The sequence below is a fragment of the Panulirus ornatus genome, chromosome 12 (assembly GCF_036320965.1).
Source record: "Panulirus ornatus isolate Po-2019 chromosome 12, ASM3632096v1, whole genome shotgun sequence".
NCBI classification, from domain to species: Eukaryota; Metazoa; Arthropoda; class Malacostraca; order Decapoda; family Palinuridae; genus Panulirus; species Panulirus ornatus.
Genome location: NC_092235.1, coordinates 28,353,292 through 28,373,441, shown reverse-complemented (window position 1 = coordinate 28,373,441; position 20,150 = coordinate 28,353,292). Strand labels below are relative to the sequence as shown.

Here is a 20,150-nt window from a genome sequence, read left to right as displayed (position 1 = left end):
GGTAATACTTTATTGTGTTTCTGGCCTTACGGTTGCCACTGTCTCTGGTCTTTCTTTGTCAGTAACGCGGCCAACTACATTTCGTTGCTTCGGATTTAATTTGTATAACCGTATTTTAACGATGGTTGGGCGGACATTTGGCCGTAGTATGTCAGCAACCGAAACATTGCAGTATTTTGTTTCTAAAAATCGTTTGCTATTTACAATAGATTTGAGAAATTGGGTGTGAAAAATGGCTTGATCTTAAATGTTGACTATTGAAATATTTGATTGGTATGTGATTGGTAGTTTTCTTAGTGTAAACATGCGCAGTTCATTACTATGTAGGCACAACGATGTCCACATGATTCACTTCTTCTAGGTATGTATCACCGGAACTTTAAACGCACGTTTTGAATGTGTGTGTAAGAGATGTAGTTCAGGGCACCAGTAAATTTTGATTTTGTGCATGAGATTGCAGCAGTTGCTGGTGACGGATCCTGCTGGCCCAGAATGGTATGGATGCGAGCAGTCATTTGCTTGCTCAGCGTTCAGATTTGCCTGTTATTTCCGTCAAGTGTCTGGGGTATTGCTCACATTAAGTGTTGCTTCTGGTCGGCTGAGTTTGATGCTGTCGTTAGAGCGTCGACCTGGGAAACTTGAAATATGAACGATCTTCCCTTACATATGGACTTGTGAGTTGGGTCTTGTGGGTGGCTGTATATATAGTCCAGTCATGTAACTTGGCCTGTGGATGGCCGAGGACCGCGGACCACATCAGGTTAGCTTGGCCTACTTTCCTTGCTTCACATACTTCCCTTAAGTTGGCTCATTAGGTTAGTTTTTGTCGGTCAGTTAGCCAGGCATAGTTTCCTCTCTTCTCTGGTAGTGGTCATGTGTAAAGTCTGGGGTATTGTAACCCGTGGCAACTCTCTTATGCAAGTGTGGGTTGATTCTTGCCAACTCAAGGGAATGTGTATTAACCTCTCCTACTTGTGTATGTGTGTTATGAGTGTGAGTCGTCGTAGCCAGAGAGGCAGATATGTTTCGGGACTTGGAGAGACTGATTTTCTGCTGCTAGACCACCTTTCACAGGATAGACTGGGCCTGTTCGGAAGAACAGTTTGAGCTTCCCTGGATAGATCAGCCTTCATCCATATACTGGTCGTTTTCTAAATAGACAACCCCTCAGGCTATACTAGGCCTTGGTTGGGGGGAAAAAAACGAGCTCTCACGGTAGATTTGTGCGCCCTACAGAAACTGGTGTCTGGAGGGTAGACATCACTAGGAATATCTTTCTGAATAGACCAAACTTTCTTGTACAGGCTGATCGGTCCTGGTTAGATTGAACCTTCCTGGATAGTGTGAGCCATCCAAGCCTCCGTGGGTGTATTAAATCTTCTTAGGTTGGATCGAGGTTCTCCAGGTAGAATGGCGGGCGGGCGGAGGTAAAGTAAGTTTGTTATAGTAAGTTGTCATGGGTAAGTTAGAGTCTCATCTAGCGGGACACCTGTCACATGTATTTATATCACCTGCTCTCTCTCTCTCTCTCTCTCTCTCTCTCTCTCTCTCTCTCTCTCTCTCTCTCTCTCTCTCTCTCTCCTGTCACATGTATTTATATCACCTGCTCTCTCTCTCTCTCTCTCTCTCTCTCTCTCTCTCTCTCTCTCTCTCTCTCTCTCTCTCTCTCTCTCTCTCTCTCTCGTGAATCACATACCCTCTCTATTGTTGGTTAAGAAGACGTAACTTAACATCGTCAATAAGCAACTGTCCACTCCACCTGTATGTTACACTTGATCTGTTTCATTAGTCGCCCCATCAAAAGTAAACATAACCAGAGTGCAAACTACCGGGAAAGATCATTCAGACCAATCACAAGGCGAGCAACCACAAACATTGATCACCTCCACAAGAATGCAGACACATCACCAGTATGTCCTTCCTAGTACTTGGCGCTGAGCTCTTCATCAGGGCATTAGGTTACTCTCGTCCAAACCACAATGTAACCAACCACCATCGCAAGTACAAACCAGAAGCTTGTTGCCCCAGCTTCACACACCAGCATCATATAGCTTCCCCTTCTTCTCCAAGAAACACGACGTTGACCGAACACATACACACCGTAATATCTTAACAAGCAGTATACGACAGCTCTCCCGACGTAGTTGTCGTATTCGTCATCACACCACACAATCATCCATCTGAAACTACACTCCCCAGGCATACACGAGTTATACTTCTTGGCTGGATTGTAAACTACACCCCCGTCATATACGAGTTATACTTCTTGGCTGCATTGTAAACTACACTCCCCAAGCATGTACGAATTATACTTCCTTGGCTGCATTGTACACTACACTCCCCAGTCATGTACAAGTTATACTTCTTGGCTGCATTGTAAACACCATCCACCTCTCCAGCATTCCGAACGGTGAGTCATCATACCACACAGTATGCCCAAGATGCCGCTTCCACACTGAATATAAGGAGTGCTGACTCCTTTGTTGTCCTGCATTCACTTCACACAAACATACACCATCTCCATATCTTGTTGTTATCTTGTGATGCCTCCTCATGTGCTGCACGAATCGTGGACTCAGCGCCAGGAACATTAAAGGTCTGCCTCAGTTGTTCATAATGTTATGTATAATGAACTGAGACCAGAGACCTCCGTCCACAGCCTAGCGACACACACACACACACACACACACACACACACACACACACACACACACACCATTGGGTGGTCTCACACAACTCCATCAAATGATCTCGTTAAGCCCACTGACAGCTCGTCGCAGGTCGTTGTCCCGTGCACGCCTTACATCCTCCCTGTTCATTTCTCCTGGTCACACGTAGCTTAACAACCTTATATTTCTTGCACTGTCATTGCTTTCATTACCAATCCTCTTCACAGGATGTAATTACACAAAAGTGCACGTGAAACTTATCGTTTCATTTTTCCTCGTGGTTATCAGCAAATACTACATCACGCGCATCATTATGACCTCAATACAATATATATTATTTTTATTTTGCTTCGTCGCTGTCTCCCGCGTTTGCGAGGTAGCGCAAGGAAACAGACGAAAGAAATGGCTCAACCCACCCCATACACATGTATATACATACACGTCCACACACGCAAATATACATACCTATACATCTCAATGTACACATATATATACACACACAGACATATACATATATACACCTGTACATAATTCATACTGTCTGCCTTCATTTATTCCCATCGCCACCTCGCCACACATGGAATAACATCCCCCTTCCCCCTCATGTGTGCGAGGTAGCGCTAGGAAAAGAATAAAGGCCCCATTCGTTCACACTCAGTCTCTAGCTGTCATGTAATAATGCCCGAAACCACAGCTCCCTTTCCACATCCAGGCCCCACAGAACTTTCCATGGTTTACCCCTAGACGCTTCACATGCCCTGATTCAATCCATTGACAGCACGTCGACCCCGGTATACCACATCGATCCAGTTCACTCTATTTCTTGCTCGCCTTTCACCCTCCTGCATGTTCAGGCCCCGATCACTCAAAATCTTTTTCACTCCATCTTTCCACCTCCAATTTGGTCTCCCACTTCTCCTCGTTCCCTCCACCTCCGACACATATATCCTCTTGGTCAATCTTTCCTCACTCATTCTCTCCATGCGCCCAAACCATTTCATTCCACCCTCTTCTGCTCTCTCAACCACGCTCTTTTTATTTCCACACACCTCTCTTACCCTTACATTACTTACTCGATCAAACCACCTCACACCACATATTGTCCTCAAACATCTCATTTCCAGCACATCCACCCTCCTGCGCACAACTCTATCCATAGCCCACGCCTCGCAGCTATACAACGTTGTTGGAACCACTATTCCTTCAAACATAGCCATTTTTGCTTTCGGAGATAATGTTCTCGACTTCCAAACATTCTTCAAGGCTCCCAGGATTTTCGCCCCCTCCCGCACCCTATGATTCACTTCCGCTTCCATGGTTCCATCCGCTGCCAGATCCACTCCCAGATATCTAAAACACTTTACTTCCTCCAGTTTTTCTCCATTCAAACTTACCTCCCAATTGACTTGACCCTCAACCCTACAATATATATATATATATATATATATATATATATATATATATATATATATATATATATATATATATATATATATATATATATATATTGTTAATCATGTATTTATTCTCTCCATATACTTGTGTATACAGGTATATAGAGGTTATGTTGTATTTCATACCCCAAGCTGTAATTACGTAAGACTTGGCTCTGCTATATATATTTATATCTGCCTTAGTAGATATTTTAGTTTGAGCGACGCATGACTATTTTGGAGACCATTTTTGCTGGCGTACAGGTGGCGGGCGGGTCGGTGTTCTTTGTTTGTTTCCTGTTGGACCTGCCAGGCCTAGCTTCTCCTGTCATCACATGTGAGCGACCGCTCATACCTACCTGGGTGTGTGTGTGGTTATTGCTAGGACCGATGCAGAGGGAATTTAAAACTCCAGGGTCTCAGCTTTTTAATCTTTTTTCGTTTTTCGTAAAGAATTGAAATGCTCTTTTTCTTAGCGATATTTGGTTCTCTTGTTCGTTACTTGCAGAAGTTGATTACTGTACGATTACTTCCTCATATGTGGTGGAACTTGTCTTACATAGTTGGTTGTTGTGCTCTGTGGATGTTATGTTCTTACCCAGTGAAAGAAAGGCTCCACATTGGCCTTCCTGGGCAGATGTATGGCTGCTAACCTTCCACTGTAATGATTCCTCTTAAGCGTCATCGCCAGGCGAACGTACGTACCAACAACACAGCGACAACACACTGTACTCCCTGTATCTCACCTCCCATATTTCACGTACAGTTTTTGTTACCGTCTGTTGGACCCTCTCCAGCAGATCTATATACCTTTATGACGGCCTGACCAAACCGGTGTTGTAGACCCGGCTAACGTTAACTAGGGCCTGATGTATCAGGTCAATATTTTGGTTACGTCTGCCACCTTACCCGGGCACTTGAAGGTCATGTGTTCATTGTTTGTGTGTTGTACTGGTTGGGTGGGTAGTTTGGTAGCCAGAGTCTGGGTACTGCGAGCCCCTATGTCCCTCTAACAGGAAGATTCCTATTATTACCCATGCCAGAGATGATAGGCACAATGTGCTTTCATTTCACGGAGTTCCATGTCCATCAAATAGTATTTGGGAGGGTTGACTCCCTCAGTTATTTATGTCCCCGTGGTGGGTCCGTCAAGGTCTGTGTAGCCTGGTACATCCCTTGGTGATAACTTCAAACAACAGCCACGGTGAACACCTGGGGAGGAACATGTTTACAAAGATATGTACAGTTCACCGTCGCCTCAAATTAGAATGGGCGTCACCAGTCTGGTCCTCCTAACTCATGATGTGGTGCAGAGGGTGACTAGATTACATTAAAATTAAGGCCACGAAATTCAGTGAGCCAGGGAGAAGAGCTGATGTTATTGCTGCCCTTTACAAGTTTATTTATACTGGACGACGAACATAGGTACAAGAGTGTGTAGCAGACGAGAGAGGTCGACTGGCGGACTCCTTGTGCACATATAGGTAATCCCGCCAGCTCGCTCAACCAACCCCCAGGAATGTTGACATATGTGGGGGGGGGGTGATGGGGTCTCCAGCACCCTCCAAGGACACACCTCCTGCCCTTCTGTCTACCTCAGCTTCTGTTCAAGAACGGTGTGTCGTCAGCACAGCAACTTGGGTTTGTCTGCACCATCTTTACGACCCCATAAGGCAAATGTGTCCTCCTTATGACGTCATAATGCTGTATCTTTCCTTCGTGTGCACATTGCTATCATCATTTCCTGCAACACCCCCCACCCACCCCCCCGTTATATGAAACTCTTGTTTCCTCTCTCCCCTTATATCACCTAACGTCAAACATTTTATCCACCATATGTTTTTGCTACCAATATGTATGACTCAGGTTGTGAGTCAGTCCTCCGAGGAAGTGTTCTGGTTTTCAAGTGACCTGGGAATGTCACCCTTTCTTGTCGAGTCGGCTGCCATTACAGTGTACACCTGAGCTGTGTTGCCTGTACAGTGTACACCTGAGCTGTGTTGCCTGTACAGTGTACACCTGAGCTGTGTTGCCTGTACAGTGTACACCTGAGCTGTGTTGCCTGTACAGTGTACACCTGAGCTGTGTTGCCTGTACAGTGTACACCTGAGCTGTGTTGCCTGTACAGTGTACACCTGAGCTGTGTTGCCTGTACAGTGTACACCTGAGCTGTGTTGCCTGTACAGTGTACACCTGAGCTGTGTTGCCTGTACAGTATACACCTGAGGTGTATTGCCTGTACAGTGTACACCTGAGCTGTGTTGCCTGTACAGTATACACCTGAGGTGTATTGCCTGTACAGTGTACACCTGAGCTGTGTTGCCTGTACAGTGTATACTTGAGCTATGTTGGCTGTACAGTGTACACTGAGTTGTGGAAAATAGTAATTGATTTGTGTATATAGGATTTGTTTAAATTTTCACAGAATATTTTGTTTACTGAGGGTAAGTGGGTGAGAGTGAGGCAGGATGAATGTCAGTGTATTGTTTGAGGAAGTAAAGGTTGTTGGCTCATGACCTGAGGGTTCAGTAGGTTGGCACATCATGTGAGAACAGTGACACTTGTGCCTGCTAGTCATACTTTACTGCATTGTGTTGTCTTCACATGTATATGTATACGAAGATTTACCCGGTCAGCTGTAGTATAAACTTACACCATCTGTTTTGTTTGTAGTCATGTAGACATATTCTGTCAGTTGTATGATTTATTGTAAGTTTAATAACTGTTACATCTTGACGCCTGTGGCATTATAACTGGTTTGTTTTACACTATTTTTTGCTCAGAACATTGTTGTTTGTGGTGGTGTGTTGGCAGGTGTTGTTTGTGGTGGTGTGTGGGCAGGTGTTGTTTGTGGTGGTGTGTTGGCAGGTGTTGTTTGTGTGGTGTGTGGGCAGGTGTTGTTTGTGGTGGTGTGTGAGCAGGTGTTGTTTGTGGTGGTGTGTGGGCAGGTGTTGTTTGTATGGTGTGTGGGCAGGTGTTGTTTGTGTGGTGTGTGGGCAGGTGTTGTTTGTGGTGGTGTGTGAGCAGGTGTTGTTTGTGGTGGTGTGTGGGCAGGTGTTGTTTGTGTGGTGTGTGGGCAGGTGTTGTTTGTGTGGTGTGTGGGCAGGTGTTGTTTGTGGTGGTGTGTGAGCAGGTGTTGTTTGTGGTGGTGTGTGGGCAGGTGTTGTTTGTGGTGGTGTGTGAGCAGGTGTTGTTTGTGGTGGTGTGTGAGCAGGTGTTGTTTGTGGTGGTGTGTGGGCAGGTGTTGATGTTGCCCAGCATGATCCGTTAGGCCAGCAAGTCAAGCATCAGGAGTTCAGGTGATCGTGCGGCCTCGTCAGAACGGTGAGTGGCGGGGGTGTGAGCCGGGCTTCCTGCTGGTGTGGGCTTGCCACAGCCTAGGGCGGGTCGGGAAAGTTGAGTGTTGCTGGGAGGCGTTGTTGACGGCAGTAGTAGTCGACTGAAATGAAATAAACAACAGAATATGCGTTCCTGTGTCTCATCATTTTAAGTGGAGGTAAATGGTGGTGACAGTTACCACTGATACAAAAACCTTTACTGAACTTTGGTCTCAAAGCTCACCCACTGCCTGGAACTGGATGCTGGAAATCGGACATGTCACAACTCGGTCAGTATTGTGACTCGTTAGTCTGAGCTCATGCTAAACGAAACTGTTTATTGTATTGCTTCTCTTGTCTTGCTGACGCTTACTGTGACAGCCGCCCATCCCCAGGGGGTCAGGAAGGAGGTTCCAGCTCCTGCAGTTGTGTGGCGCCACCGGAGGTTCCTGCTGTGGCACCACACACAGTAGAGACAGTGTTACGTCACAGAGCACGGTGGTGCCGCGAGCAGTGACGTAATGAGTGCCTCCTCGAGGTGGGGTAGGAGGAGCGGGCAGCGACCTTATGTACCGGGATGAACGAGGAATTGTAAATATGGAGACTCCAGTGTGGTGTGCCGGGGCGACCACTGCCACTTTCCAAACCCGATCCCACGTCTCCCTGGCGTGAGGACCAACATAGACCCGCCGGGGAAGGTCTCCCTGAGGCTCACAGGTGGATCATGGAGCAGACCCCCACCCTCCCAGGTGGCGTGCCGTCCAGCTGGCAGGTGGTGAAGGTGGGTGCGTGTGGCCGCAGACTGCTGGAGCCGCCGTCTGCTGCCGCTGTCCCATTGATTGAGGTCCGTCGCGGTTGCTGGTGACAGGGAGGGAGTCCCCACCACCCACTACTGCCATCATGCTCTTCCTCACTGCCTCTCACCACCATAACTATCACCATTCCCAGACGTATGGTGATGGTGAGAGGCATTATGATAGCCGTATGGTGATGGTGAGGGGAGACCGACTACCTGAGTGTACAGGAAAACATTTCTCATTCTTGGTGGTCAGGTTGTGGTCTGAGGCCCCCCAGCAAGGAGTGGGGGGGGGGGAGGCATTAGAATGAATGTGTGTGTGGAAGGATCATTCCCCCAGAGAGTGGTGTGAGGCCCCCCGGCCAGTCACACCGCCCTCCAGGCAGTGCTTCACATGAGAGTGTACATGAAAGCACTACCCCGTGGGAGGGTGTGAGGCCAGTGACCGTTGCATGTAGAGACTGGGCCTTCATCACCCCCGAGGTGTTCATGTTAAATAGTGTTAACCAGTGATGGTCATGGTGAGATATGTTAAGTGATGACGTGTTCTCGTTCCTCAGGTGTTCCTTGTACTGATGCTGGTGCTCTCCGTGGCGTCACACGTGGTCGTCCTCAGGTACAGACGTCGGGAAGCTGCTCACCTCCCACCACCACGACACACGGACGACGATGAGGCTGCAGTCGACCGTATAGCGTGAGTACCACCACCACCACACCTACCTCCCTACTTACTACCACCACCACCACACCTACCTACTAACTACCACCATTACCTATTAACTAACCTACCTACTTACCCACCTCTCCAGGTTATACCTTCGTAAGTAGTGAAGGTTGAGCCATATACTTGGCACGTTGAGTAGATGCTTGCATGGTGTTGAGTGGGCACGGGTCGACCCCTCAGTGGAGGACGCGTACGTAGCAGAGTGAGAGAAGTGTGGGTCGTTATGACAAGCTAAGGTCATACAGTGTCATGCCAGTACCTGGGGTGTTGGTAGGACGTACCTATATGTTCCTGGTTATCAGAGTTGGTTACATCTTTAATTAATGTGTTTGTAAGGATAATGATGGTCACAAGTAACGTTTGGAAATGGACTTGAAGACCCACAAACCGTAGGGGAAAATGTGCAGTACAGAGTGACGTCTGTACATTGTCATCACAGGTTAAAACCGGATGAAGAAAAGTGATTCACATGTTATTTATTCATGCAGGTGTGAACACATTATTCATGCAGGTGTGAACACATTATTCATGCAGGTATGAGCACATTATTCAGTTATGTTTTCAGTTTTATGTCTTGTACGTCAGCGTCCTCTGTCGTATTGACCTCATCCGAGGTGTTGCATCTCCGTCCAGGTTTGACCTCAGCTTGGTCGCAGATGGAATATCACCTGGACCTGTTCCGTGTGCCAGAGGCAGCAGCTCGCATTGTCCAAGTAGCTTGAGTCATCTTAACAAGATGATGAAATTTGTTCTTTCACATGCAACCAACCACATGACCATTTCTGTTTTGATTCATATTTTGTGAAGGTAGGAACTTCTCAAGATGATTTATGGACACTGAGCTGCGGTGTGCTAGGAGGGAGGGTTTAGAATGTAGCCAGAATCAGCAGCTCTCGTCATCTTCTAACTCAGTTTTTGAAACAGTTTAGGTATGAGGTAAACCATGATGATCATCATGACATTTAACGTCTTTTTTTTTTTTTTTGAAAATGAGTTTTAATCTGTCGGTCAAACTCACGTGGTGGCCTCTTCCCAAAGACCACATGCGAATGGTTTATTGTTAATGTTAGTTTGTTGACAGTAATCTTCTCAGTTTATTAAGAGTAATCGTCAGTATGTTAACAGTAGTCATGTTAGTTTACTGATGGTAATCTTGTGGTCGACTTTCCCGAGTTCGCAGCAGTTTATCACTGATCATCACGGGTTCTGCTAGTATGGGGGACCATTATGGTCTACACACACAACAGCCTTGTAATGGTGGGACAGTTAGAGCAAATCTTTGACGTTGTTGTGAGTGGGAGACGAGAGAGGACATGTAATGCTGTCCTTGAGATCCTCCAGCACACGTGTGTTGGCCACGTTGATGATTAACAGTTTCCTGAGGTGGTATATCGTGTGCAGCAGGTGTTCGGTTTGGTGATGTGAGGGCAACCTGAGAGGCCAGAGCGAGGGAATTTCTATCTGAGGATGACGAAGGTGGCTGCCTCAGCAACATGTCGTTAAAGACATGTTCACATGTATGTCTCCTTCATTATTGCGATGTACACCTGTTGTGATGGTAGTATCTGCATCCCTCTATACCACGCAGAGTCGGTTGTCATGTTATGCTTCACAGTTGTGTTGGCTGATATTTTCTGCTTGTGTCACAGATGTTATGGCAAGGTGGGCAAGTCGGTAGTTTACAACGTAAGCAGCGTCCCCTCTTGTTATTTTGGCCTTGGGAACATACGGGGATTCATGGGTTATGTTGTAGACTTGAGGCTGTTGTAGGTTATTGTGTTGTAGAAGGTCCTCTGTGTAACAGTTTGATGTCATGACAGTCACTAGTTATAATCATTATTGATGATATTGTAGCAGATACTTCACCATGTCCTACAGATCTGAGATATAAGGAATAATGACATTTTTAAGCTGAGCTCAGTGTTACTCTAAATCTTCTGGAATGTAATTATTTTCTCTAATGATTCCTAGAGTTGCGTGAATGGTAGTGATTCAGATGCGACATTGTGATTATCGCTGATTGAACGTATTATCCTCATTTTGTTATCGTATTTTATGTGATGTTTGGATCATAATGCATGAGTGTTGTGGGGTGTGTTATCCTGGACTGATAGACTGGGTGGTTTATGCAAACTGAATCCAGAGTAAAACAGCTGGTGTAGAGACCATTAGGTAGGACAGGGTCTGTACCCACGACTGCTCCTCTGACAACTGACGCCAGACACGTCAGGCGCACAACCCCTTGTGGTGGGGTGGGTGAGGAGGTGGTGGTCGGCTGTGGTGTGGAGGGGGAGATGTGGTGGTGGGACCAGGACGACCCTGGCCACGTGGCTGCTTGCACGCAATGTTGTTGTCTGCTTTTGCAGGCGTGGCACTGACACCCACATCAAATATATAGACACTTAGACATGTCTAGAAAACGTGCAGTGTCTGTATGTGTATGTTTGATGTATGTGACGTTTTCGCAGCTCTGACCTTGTTAATGGATTAATCATTGTTAGATAAGTTCATGGTAAAGATTTAACTCCTGTATTTGACAAGCATCATGCAAACAAGAGATCACGTAGCGGGGCTCATGCGACTATGTTGATGGTAGTGTAACTGTGTTAGGATGAAGATGAGGTGATAGTGAGAGATAATATTTGATGATGAAGCAGGAAAACTGTGAAGCATTGGTAAAGATTGAGACAACACTGGATATGGTTATCAGTGTGATGGTCGTAATGTTGGTGAGGAGGGATGAGGCACCGAAGAATTGACCAAAGCAGAAGTGAAGACGGCTTGACCAGCCCTTCCTCTGGTGGTTGGTTGCATTGCCAACTGCGAAGCATGGCCTCTTTTTCCCCCTCAATGTATTTATGTTCTCTGTCACTAACAAGAGGTAGGCGAACGTCGTATGGCTATAAGGGTGATGAGAAAGATGTAGGAAGGCACTGTCGCAGGCTATATCCGGGCCGCTTTTTGTCTGATGTTCACATGGAGGGTATTGTGCTCTGCTAACACCAGGATAATCTTTCACTTGGTATAATCAGACGAGTTCACAGTTAATGTTAGATCCACGTTTGTCACAGTAAATATTTTCATCGTTGTTATGAGTGAAATGCGGTGTTAACCTTGAGGAAACCAGACGCATGCGGCACAAGCAGGATTACTGAACCGACCGCAGGGATTTGTTTACATGGCTCAGCTGATCGGATGTCTCGTGCTGAGGGATTTTGGTGCGCGTTGTCACGTGTCGTACTGTGTTATAAGGTTTGCCCGTCACGTGTCCTGGGATTTGTGTATCTTTCTCACATGATTATCCATTTATTATGTCCATCTCGTTCAGTGTTCTCTGTACAGATGTGTGGAATTTTTGTATATATATTGGTTTGTACGTTGTTTTGCTCTTTGCCCGTGTTTATTTTTCATCGTTGTACTTATGTCAGCTGTATGTGATAGCGCGTTTTTTTTTTTTTTTTTTGCTAATTCTTGATTTATTTTACGTATTTGTCATTGGATCTGTTTATTATAATGTCTGATAATGTATGCTTCGTTCACTTGATGATGTGTTGTGTAGGCAAAGTCCAGTGTCTATATATCCTTTTATTCTTCTGACCTTGTCCCGCTGTTAGAATCTGTGGCTGTGCTTCACCTCCGTGGCTTCCAGTAGGTCTTCTGGCCAGCAGGTATCACTGTGTGTGTGTGTGTGTGTGTGTGTGTGTGTGTGTGTGTGGCTAGCACGTGCTTGGCTTGATCCTGAAGCACGTTGCTGGTGTAGCCAGGTGAAGGTGAACGTGTAGTGTAAGGTGATGCCTCACCGAACACGTTCCAGCTGGACACATCCCCACCTTCGCCAACCAGCAGTTCCATATCACACACCTTGATCATCCGTCTCTCAGATCATTCCACCTCGAAAGTTCTCTACTTGGATAATTTCCAACTTGGACTGTTCCCCACTTAAGATACTTTCCAAGTCAGACAATACCTACTTGAGTAATTTCTCGCTAATAACTTGCCTCTGGTGTTGTGTTCGTAGTCCCACGGTAATCAGTGTACCTGTCGGATGTTGGCACGTTAGTGTTATACTTTATTGCAATATAATGTGAATTTCTCACGTTGAACATTTAATGGTATTGACGGAGACTTCACGAAAAGAACTTGTTACGTATTGGTGATATACCGCTTGGTGTTTGACCTGTAGGTGGCCTTATCTACGTGAGTTCATAGCTTCTTTCATCTTGATAAGAAATTAATCTAACTTAACATGTTTATTATAATAACACTTTAGTTTTGATAATGACTTTATGGTTTAGTTAACAATCTCGAAAAGTGAACGAATTATAATATTATCGATATTGATTTATATTCATTGTTACGAATTGATATAGTAAACCTTAAACTTTAAGCAAAAAATTACGTTCAGCGATTGATAGGCTTGTACCGAACGCCCTGTGTCGGCAGGTGGATGTTTCTTGCCGACGGAGAGAGAGTTGCATACGTGTAGCAACAACTCTCGACTTAATAATAGTAAGAAAATATTCTCACGTCAGCATGAGGGACATACTGACAGCATTAAGTGCACTGCTATCATCAGTGTACGGCGGTGAACGGGGATGGAGGGACACTGACCCGAGCACTGGCCACTCGTGGAATGTTTGCATCTGTGACGTCACGGCCAGAATCAGCTGTTGGTTGGGTACTGTTGCTGATGCGCAGTGTGTGAGCGTCCTCCCTGCCACCGCTCTCCTCCACAGGCGTTAGCCACACACAGGCCCATACTTCCCTGGTCTGGCGGGGGGTGGGGGATAATTGTTAGGGGACGCTGACGTTTGGACCCCGGGGGCCTGGGATCCACCCATCTTTTGACCTAGAGTATCTGAAACTCTTGTTAGGTTCCAGGAAGTCTTGCTGTGCACCTGAACTTCTGACGTCTTCACTTTTGGCAAACAACTTGTTGAAGTTGTCTCTGGCTGCTGTAGCCGTATCGTTTCTTAGAGGTGGTTTTCCCAGGCTGTTGTATTGGATTACTTGGTAATTTTGGCTTTTTCGATCTTGCTTCTGCATTTATTTACCAAGTGTCCGTGGTTGGCGTCGGCTAAGAGAAAGTCTTACAGAGGTTACTTGTTCTACATTCTAAAGCTTGCCAGGAACATTGGAGTGGAATATTGAGTACATAGAAAGGTGGAAGTTGGTGGATCATAGGTTGAGTGGGTGGATAATGGGGTATGTGAAAGGGGGGGTTGAGTGTTCCCGCTTCGTGATGGTATCCATCCCTACTGTTCACGGACGTTGTATTATGTCTTTATCTCTCATTCTTTATCATTTTCCTCCATTTCTGGTAAACCTGCCATCTGACGTGTCACTTCAACCTTTCGGTGAAATACGAGATGTTGTGTAGAGGGCGTCGCGTCTGGTTGTGTGGGGTGTTAGGTGCATAGTAGACTTGGTGGTGTTGGTCCTTCCCACACTGTGCGATGTGTTCTTGTGTCGCGTTACTTATGGAAAGGAAGGTCATCCTACCCTTCGTGGCACCGGTGGTGGCATAGGGTTAAGGAACTGTAGCCGAATGAAAAATGAAACGAAGTAAACCATTCACAGGTTTGATGTTGGTCGCGTGCACGCGGGTGTTGGCCTCTCGTGTGTGGATCACGGCCGCGTCTGGACATTATCCTAAGGGGTTCATGTCTGCCCATAATAAACAATCAGTTCCTCAGAAAATGTCTTCCTGAATTCATATATTGGAATCCATATTTGTGCAGAGTGAAACAACATCGTGATTTATGAGTCCTGATCATATAGAAGTGCAAGGTTTTTATCGATTCGTTCTTAACATTCGCAACACTCGTTCGTTAGGTATACGAAACGACGCCAAGAGACATTTAAGACAGATGTCGAGGCTGTGATCCCCTTTGTAAGGGAACTCCTAATAAAGGCAGTGTAGCATTTAAAGTTGTCATTGTCCCATGCTTTTAAATAGCATGAGTCGGTGAAACGAAGGACTAACGTGATTATGGTCCTCTTCCGGTACAAAATCCTAGCCTAACATAGCTAAACGTTAAATATAAGCAGGTCGCGCTCTCCCGACCAATAACCACTTGAAATAGTTTTACCGTAGACAATGATTCAGTTCCTAGTACTGAAACTAGGAACATATTGTCGTCGACTTTATAAGCTATACTTTTCGACATTTTTTTTTCCTCCAGAGAGTGAAACGCGATTACGTATTTGATATGACTGGAACATTTCATGAACGCTTAGCAACTGACCTAACAGCCTAACAACATAACCTAATCTAGATTTAACTGTGACCTCAATACTAAACAAGTTTAACCACCGGAAGTAAAGGTCGTGTACCATGAACTTAACACCGAACTTTCTTAGTGTTGTCAGTAGAAGCCTTCGTGAAGTACCTTGTATAGTGCTATCTTTACCTGTTTTGATTTATTGTTTATAGAAGAAAGAAGTCGTCATATAGAAACTGCCATGAATGCATGAAACACAAAGGTGACATAAGACGTACTAGGAACACTGGCTCTGCAGCCTTTATGATACAGACATTATATTTCCATGATTGCCATCGCTGGAACATATGATAACTTTCCGAATAGAATGTCGAACTGAGTTGGACAAAAGGCATCGCCCTTGTGTGTGTGGTAGGTAGAAGTAGGGAGTAACTGTGGCCTTAAACGTGTCGAGGTAAGACACACCAGGATTTACATCTACGCTGACCCAGAAGAGGTCTGACACCCCTCCCATTGTACTGGCTTTATGTCTGCCCCAAGTGAGTTTTTGTGTTGTACCTCCTCCCCCTCTTTTTTTTTTTTTCACGTAGAATAGCTTGTAATCTTGCATTCCTTCTCCCCAACGAGATGTGTTTTCCTTCATTATTTCTGCAGGTTTGTCTCACTTGTAACTGGTATCCTAACTTGCAACCAGTTCCATTAAGATGTAATGGAAGTGTACGATATTGACGGTACACGTGTGTGCCCTCATGTGTGTTACAGCCGCCAACTACCGTAAGTCTTGCACCAACGCATGGGAACCTGTGGTACCATGATTAGAATACGGTGACGTATTCTCGAGTCACACTATTGAACTGTCAGTTTTTAAGACTGAAGAACTGCTAACTATGATTAGAATACAGTGACTCTTGTTCTAGAGTTACGCTGTTGAATAATCAGTATTTAAGACTGAAAACTATGACCCATGGCACCTCCGAGATAAAGAAACTTAAGTGATTGTGTATCAGTAGTTTTGCTCTGAATGTTTACCACCCAACTTGTGATGTTAGTGACACTTGGCTTATAAGAATGAGTTCACTCTTACATTGTCTCTAGTTGTGAAGGAATCTCTTATCTAGTTTTAAGTGAATCAGACCACTATTTTAGTTAAGTCTTTACTGAACATTAATGCTTTGTCTGGATATATTATTGTGTAGAGGAAACAGACCTGCATTTTAAATATGTTAATCCTGCCATGTGTTTATAAACGATTAGATTCAATAAGTTAAGGTCAAGGAAATATTTATACAGTTGTATGATCGCTTTATATGTGCACTTACTCACCTGCTATACCAGTCTGGAATTATTGTATTTATGAGCGTAATGTTTTGCGCGACTCGATGATTTCCTCCTGCCATTTGAACCTTCTTAAATTGTTGTTATTGGAGGAGTGAGGATTCACCTGGGAGAAGAGGTGGGGGTCAAGTTCGGGATCCTCCCTGTACTGAGCAACTCCCTCGCTACCCACCTAGTGACCTTGTCTCCCCATGCTGAGGTACTCCCACCCTCTCAACTGGCCTTCAGTTTCGTCAGTTGTGATATTGTCCATGCAATGAAAATACTGAAGAACGGCATCTACCCACGTAACTTATGAAACATTAGCACACATGTAAGAGAAACAACACAAATGATGTTGAAACGAGAGGACAGAGGAGACACAAAACCAGGGCCAAATGTAAGATCAAGAAAACAACACAAGTTCGGGAAGTAGCAGTTTTCCTCAGGGCCTCGAGATAAACACCATTCATCCATTAGTACTCACACTCAACATTGCTTGGCATAGTTCAGGTACTTCTTTTTAGACCAACACACACACACACCTCCGTGGTACAGCGGTCAGCGTTACTGACCATTAAGTATACACGCTTTGGTTCGAATCCTGGCATAGGTGGAGTGTACGTGTGTTTGCATACATACAAGGGAGTAAAGACGTGTCTATATACAAAGTTAAAAGGCGAGGCAACACTAGTGTAAAACTCTCCACACAACACAGTAATCACGTAAACACACATTCGTACTATCTCAGGAATATAATCTAGAAATATGTAACCGAATAAGCCTCTGACTCCAAAAAGAACGAACAAATATTTTGTCTCGACTTCACCTGCTGGACTTGTGTTCCCCTCACCAACGTGCAGAGAAAACCAGTGGTGGTGGGGAAGCCATGTGGTGGTGATGGTGTAGTGTTGGTGAAGCTGAGGTTTGTTGGCTCGCAGCGAAGTAGGATGGATGTTGGTGGTTTCTGAAGGTGGGTAATGATGGTGGCGAAGCTGGGTTTTGGTGGTGGTTAGGTTAGGCAGTGTTGGTGGTGGCGGTGCAGAAGCTGGGTGGTGGGGAAGCCGGGTGGTGATGGTGGGGGGGTTGTTGGGGGCGTGGTGGTGGCTGGCCTGGTGACCTTGGTGTTGGTTAACGGAGGTCTGTGTATGCTGGGTGAGTGGGGGAATGTGGTGTATTAAGTGAGATCTTCCACCTGTTTACCACAGTAGTTGCTACGACCGGATATCGTCTCTCAGGTAGAGGTTTACAGCACACAGCATCGGCCGCTTTGTTGTGTCATACTCTACCTATACTACTGCTACCAAACAACATCACGTAGTGATCAATCTTGAGACATATATTCCTTTTGTTTCTCGCTCTTCCTGTGTTATACTCCATTATTTCATTCGTTTTCTTTTTCCCATATTTCCTCCTCTTTAGTCATGACAGGAAGTTGAATTTCCGAAAACTACGCTGCTTGTCCCATTTCTTTCCTACTGCTAAAGAGAAAAAATCACGTCATTACGATTATGTTACGCTGGCTTTGTTATTTTTCTGTACTGAAGAAAAATATTAATGAGAATCATGGCCATGTATTACGTAGTAGCATTAAACAAATGTTATTGAGATGTAGGAAGTGTAGTCACTTCTCTCCCACGCCCCACCAGCTCGTGCAGGATGTGTGTCAGCCGAGTGATTCGCCTCAAGTGTGCACCAAGTCATATTTATAGAAAGTTTGCCTTATCAGCGACTGCTGGTGTCCCCCCCCCCCTCACTCCACACCTCTTACTCCACACACACACACACACACAAGAGTCAGCACAGGCCAGCGGCCAGCCCTGGTGTCGGGTACAAATCCTGGTCGTGGCAGTCGGCCTAAACCTGACCCAGGTTTTCATCCTTCCCTCTGGGCTGGTCCATAATTAGATACCTGGCTTAGGCTGTGTGTGTAAGGAGGTAATTGACATGATACGTATATACAAGATAGAGATGGGGTAACATGTTAATAAAACTCTGTCCCTCCTTCACATATAACTGTAATATCTCCCTAATTCACAAATAGGCCAGTAATTCTCTCTCTCTCTCTCTCTCTCTCTCTCTCTCTCTCTCTCTCTCTCTCTCTCTCTCTCTCTCTCTCTCTCTCTCTCTCTCTCTCTCTCTCTCATACACTACATTCTCCTCATGGTTGTTATAACCTCAATACGCTTATTATATTCGCTTCACATCTTGATTATGTCCGCAGTACATTGTTTGCGGCTTATTATTGTTTCTCGAGATTTTTTTCTTTTAGTACATCTTCCAGTGGATTTCGATTATTATCAAATCAAGAAATGAAGGAGGCAGTTATTATTATTATTATTATTATTATTATTATTATTATTAATATTCGTAGGATTATTGATCAGACATTCGTTCTTTTACACCTTATGTATAATGGAGTGTAACATGTTCCACCGAGGAACAAGTCAAAATGTAATGGCACAATACATAATCAACAACTATATCTCATGACTAAAAAAGAATTGGGTACAGCATCGTGTTAAATCTGCCTTGTGTGTGGATTTCACTTTAGCAGGAAAAAGTGACTAGTTTATTGTGGATTCGTACCCGTGTGTTGGAAGGTAACGCAGAGGGGGAGCAGGGTACACTACTGTGATGGAAAGGTTCAGCTGGTACACCGTGGACCACAGTGACTGAATTGTAGAACTGTTTACACGATCAGTAAACTATTTCATGTAACTGTGGGAAAAGACTAGTGTCTTGAAGGTTGGAGTTGCGGGAGGAGGAGTAACGTTAGAGTCGTACTCTTCAGTACAACAGTACATAAGAAGTTTTGTTCGTTATTTACCTGGGCGTCTGAAATATGGTTCTACAAAGTTGTGTTAACTTATTTGTGATTATCCATTGCTATTAACTTTAGAAGTACCTCTTGACTATTTCTGAACTCGTTTTTCGCTGTCTCAAGACCATTTCGTTGATACTTCTTTTATTAGTTTTTTATGAACTGCTCCATTCTAACTTTTCTCCTCCATCTTGGTCAATATCATGACTACAATCCTTTCCCTTGCCATTTGGTGGATAGGGAGGGGAGTCCCCCCCAAGAAAAAGTTCAGGGCCCTCCTTAGGAAATGTTCAGTCCCACTACCATTTGACTTCAGTTGAATGTGTTGTCATGTCAGGTTTTTCTCTTTGGCTTTGATTCATAAGGTGTAGCCGTGCAGTCTTCTTTATCATGATTACGATTGGCTGTAGATGACATTCTTTTCCATGGTTAGCCGTTACAAATCCTCCTTTGACCTTCTTCCTCCCTGTCTCATCATGAGTTGTACCATTATGGGGGGATGGAATTACTAGGGATAGCCTCTAGGAAAAAAATTTAGGTAAAATATTTGTATGTGTGCCTGTTCCTAGCAATACCTCGCAAACCAGGAAACGGCGATCAAGTTTGAAAAGATGTGTGTGTGTGTGTGTGTGATTTTTATCATGTTATGAATACTGATAATGAGACTTGTTACTGGTCTACAGGTTATGGCTGTGTACATTCAGCCTGTCTGTGTCGTTGGGTGCTGTGCTGCTCCTGCCCATCAGTATCCTCAGCAACGAAGTGCTCACCTTGTACCGAGATTCCCTCTACGTCCAGTGGCTTAACCTCTCACTCATACAGGGTAGGTTTTCTAGTTCTCTTTGTTGT

At 44.9% G+C, this 20,150-nt stretch overlaps 1 protein-coding gene across 2 annotated transcripts in view; it reads left to right on the top strand.

Moving 5' to 3' along the window:
- The window catches only part of lili (LMBR1-like protein), a 67,853-nt gene that overhangs the window by 6,962 nt on the left and 40,741 nt on the right, over positions 1-20,150 (top strand). For both annotated transcript variants that reach the window (XM_071667715.1, XM_071667716.1), the window contains exons 2-3: positions 8,776-8,909; positions 19,985-20,124. In XM_071667715.1, coding sequence (XP_071523816.1) covers positions 8,776-8,909; positions 19,985-20,124 — 274 coding nt within the window. The remainder of the gene's footprint in view (positions 1-8,775; positions 8,910-19,984; positions 20,125-20,150) is intronic.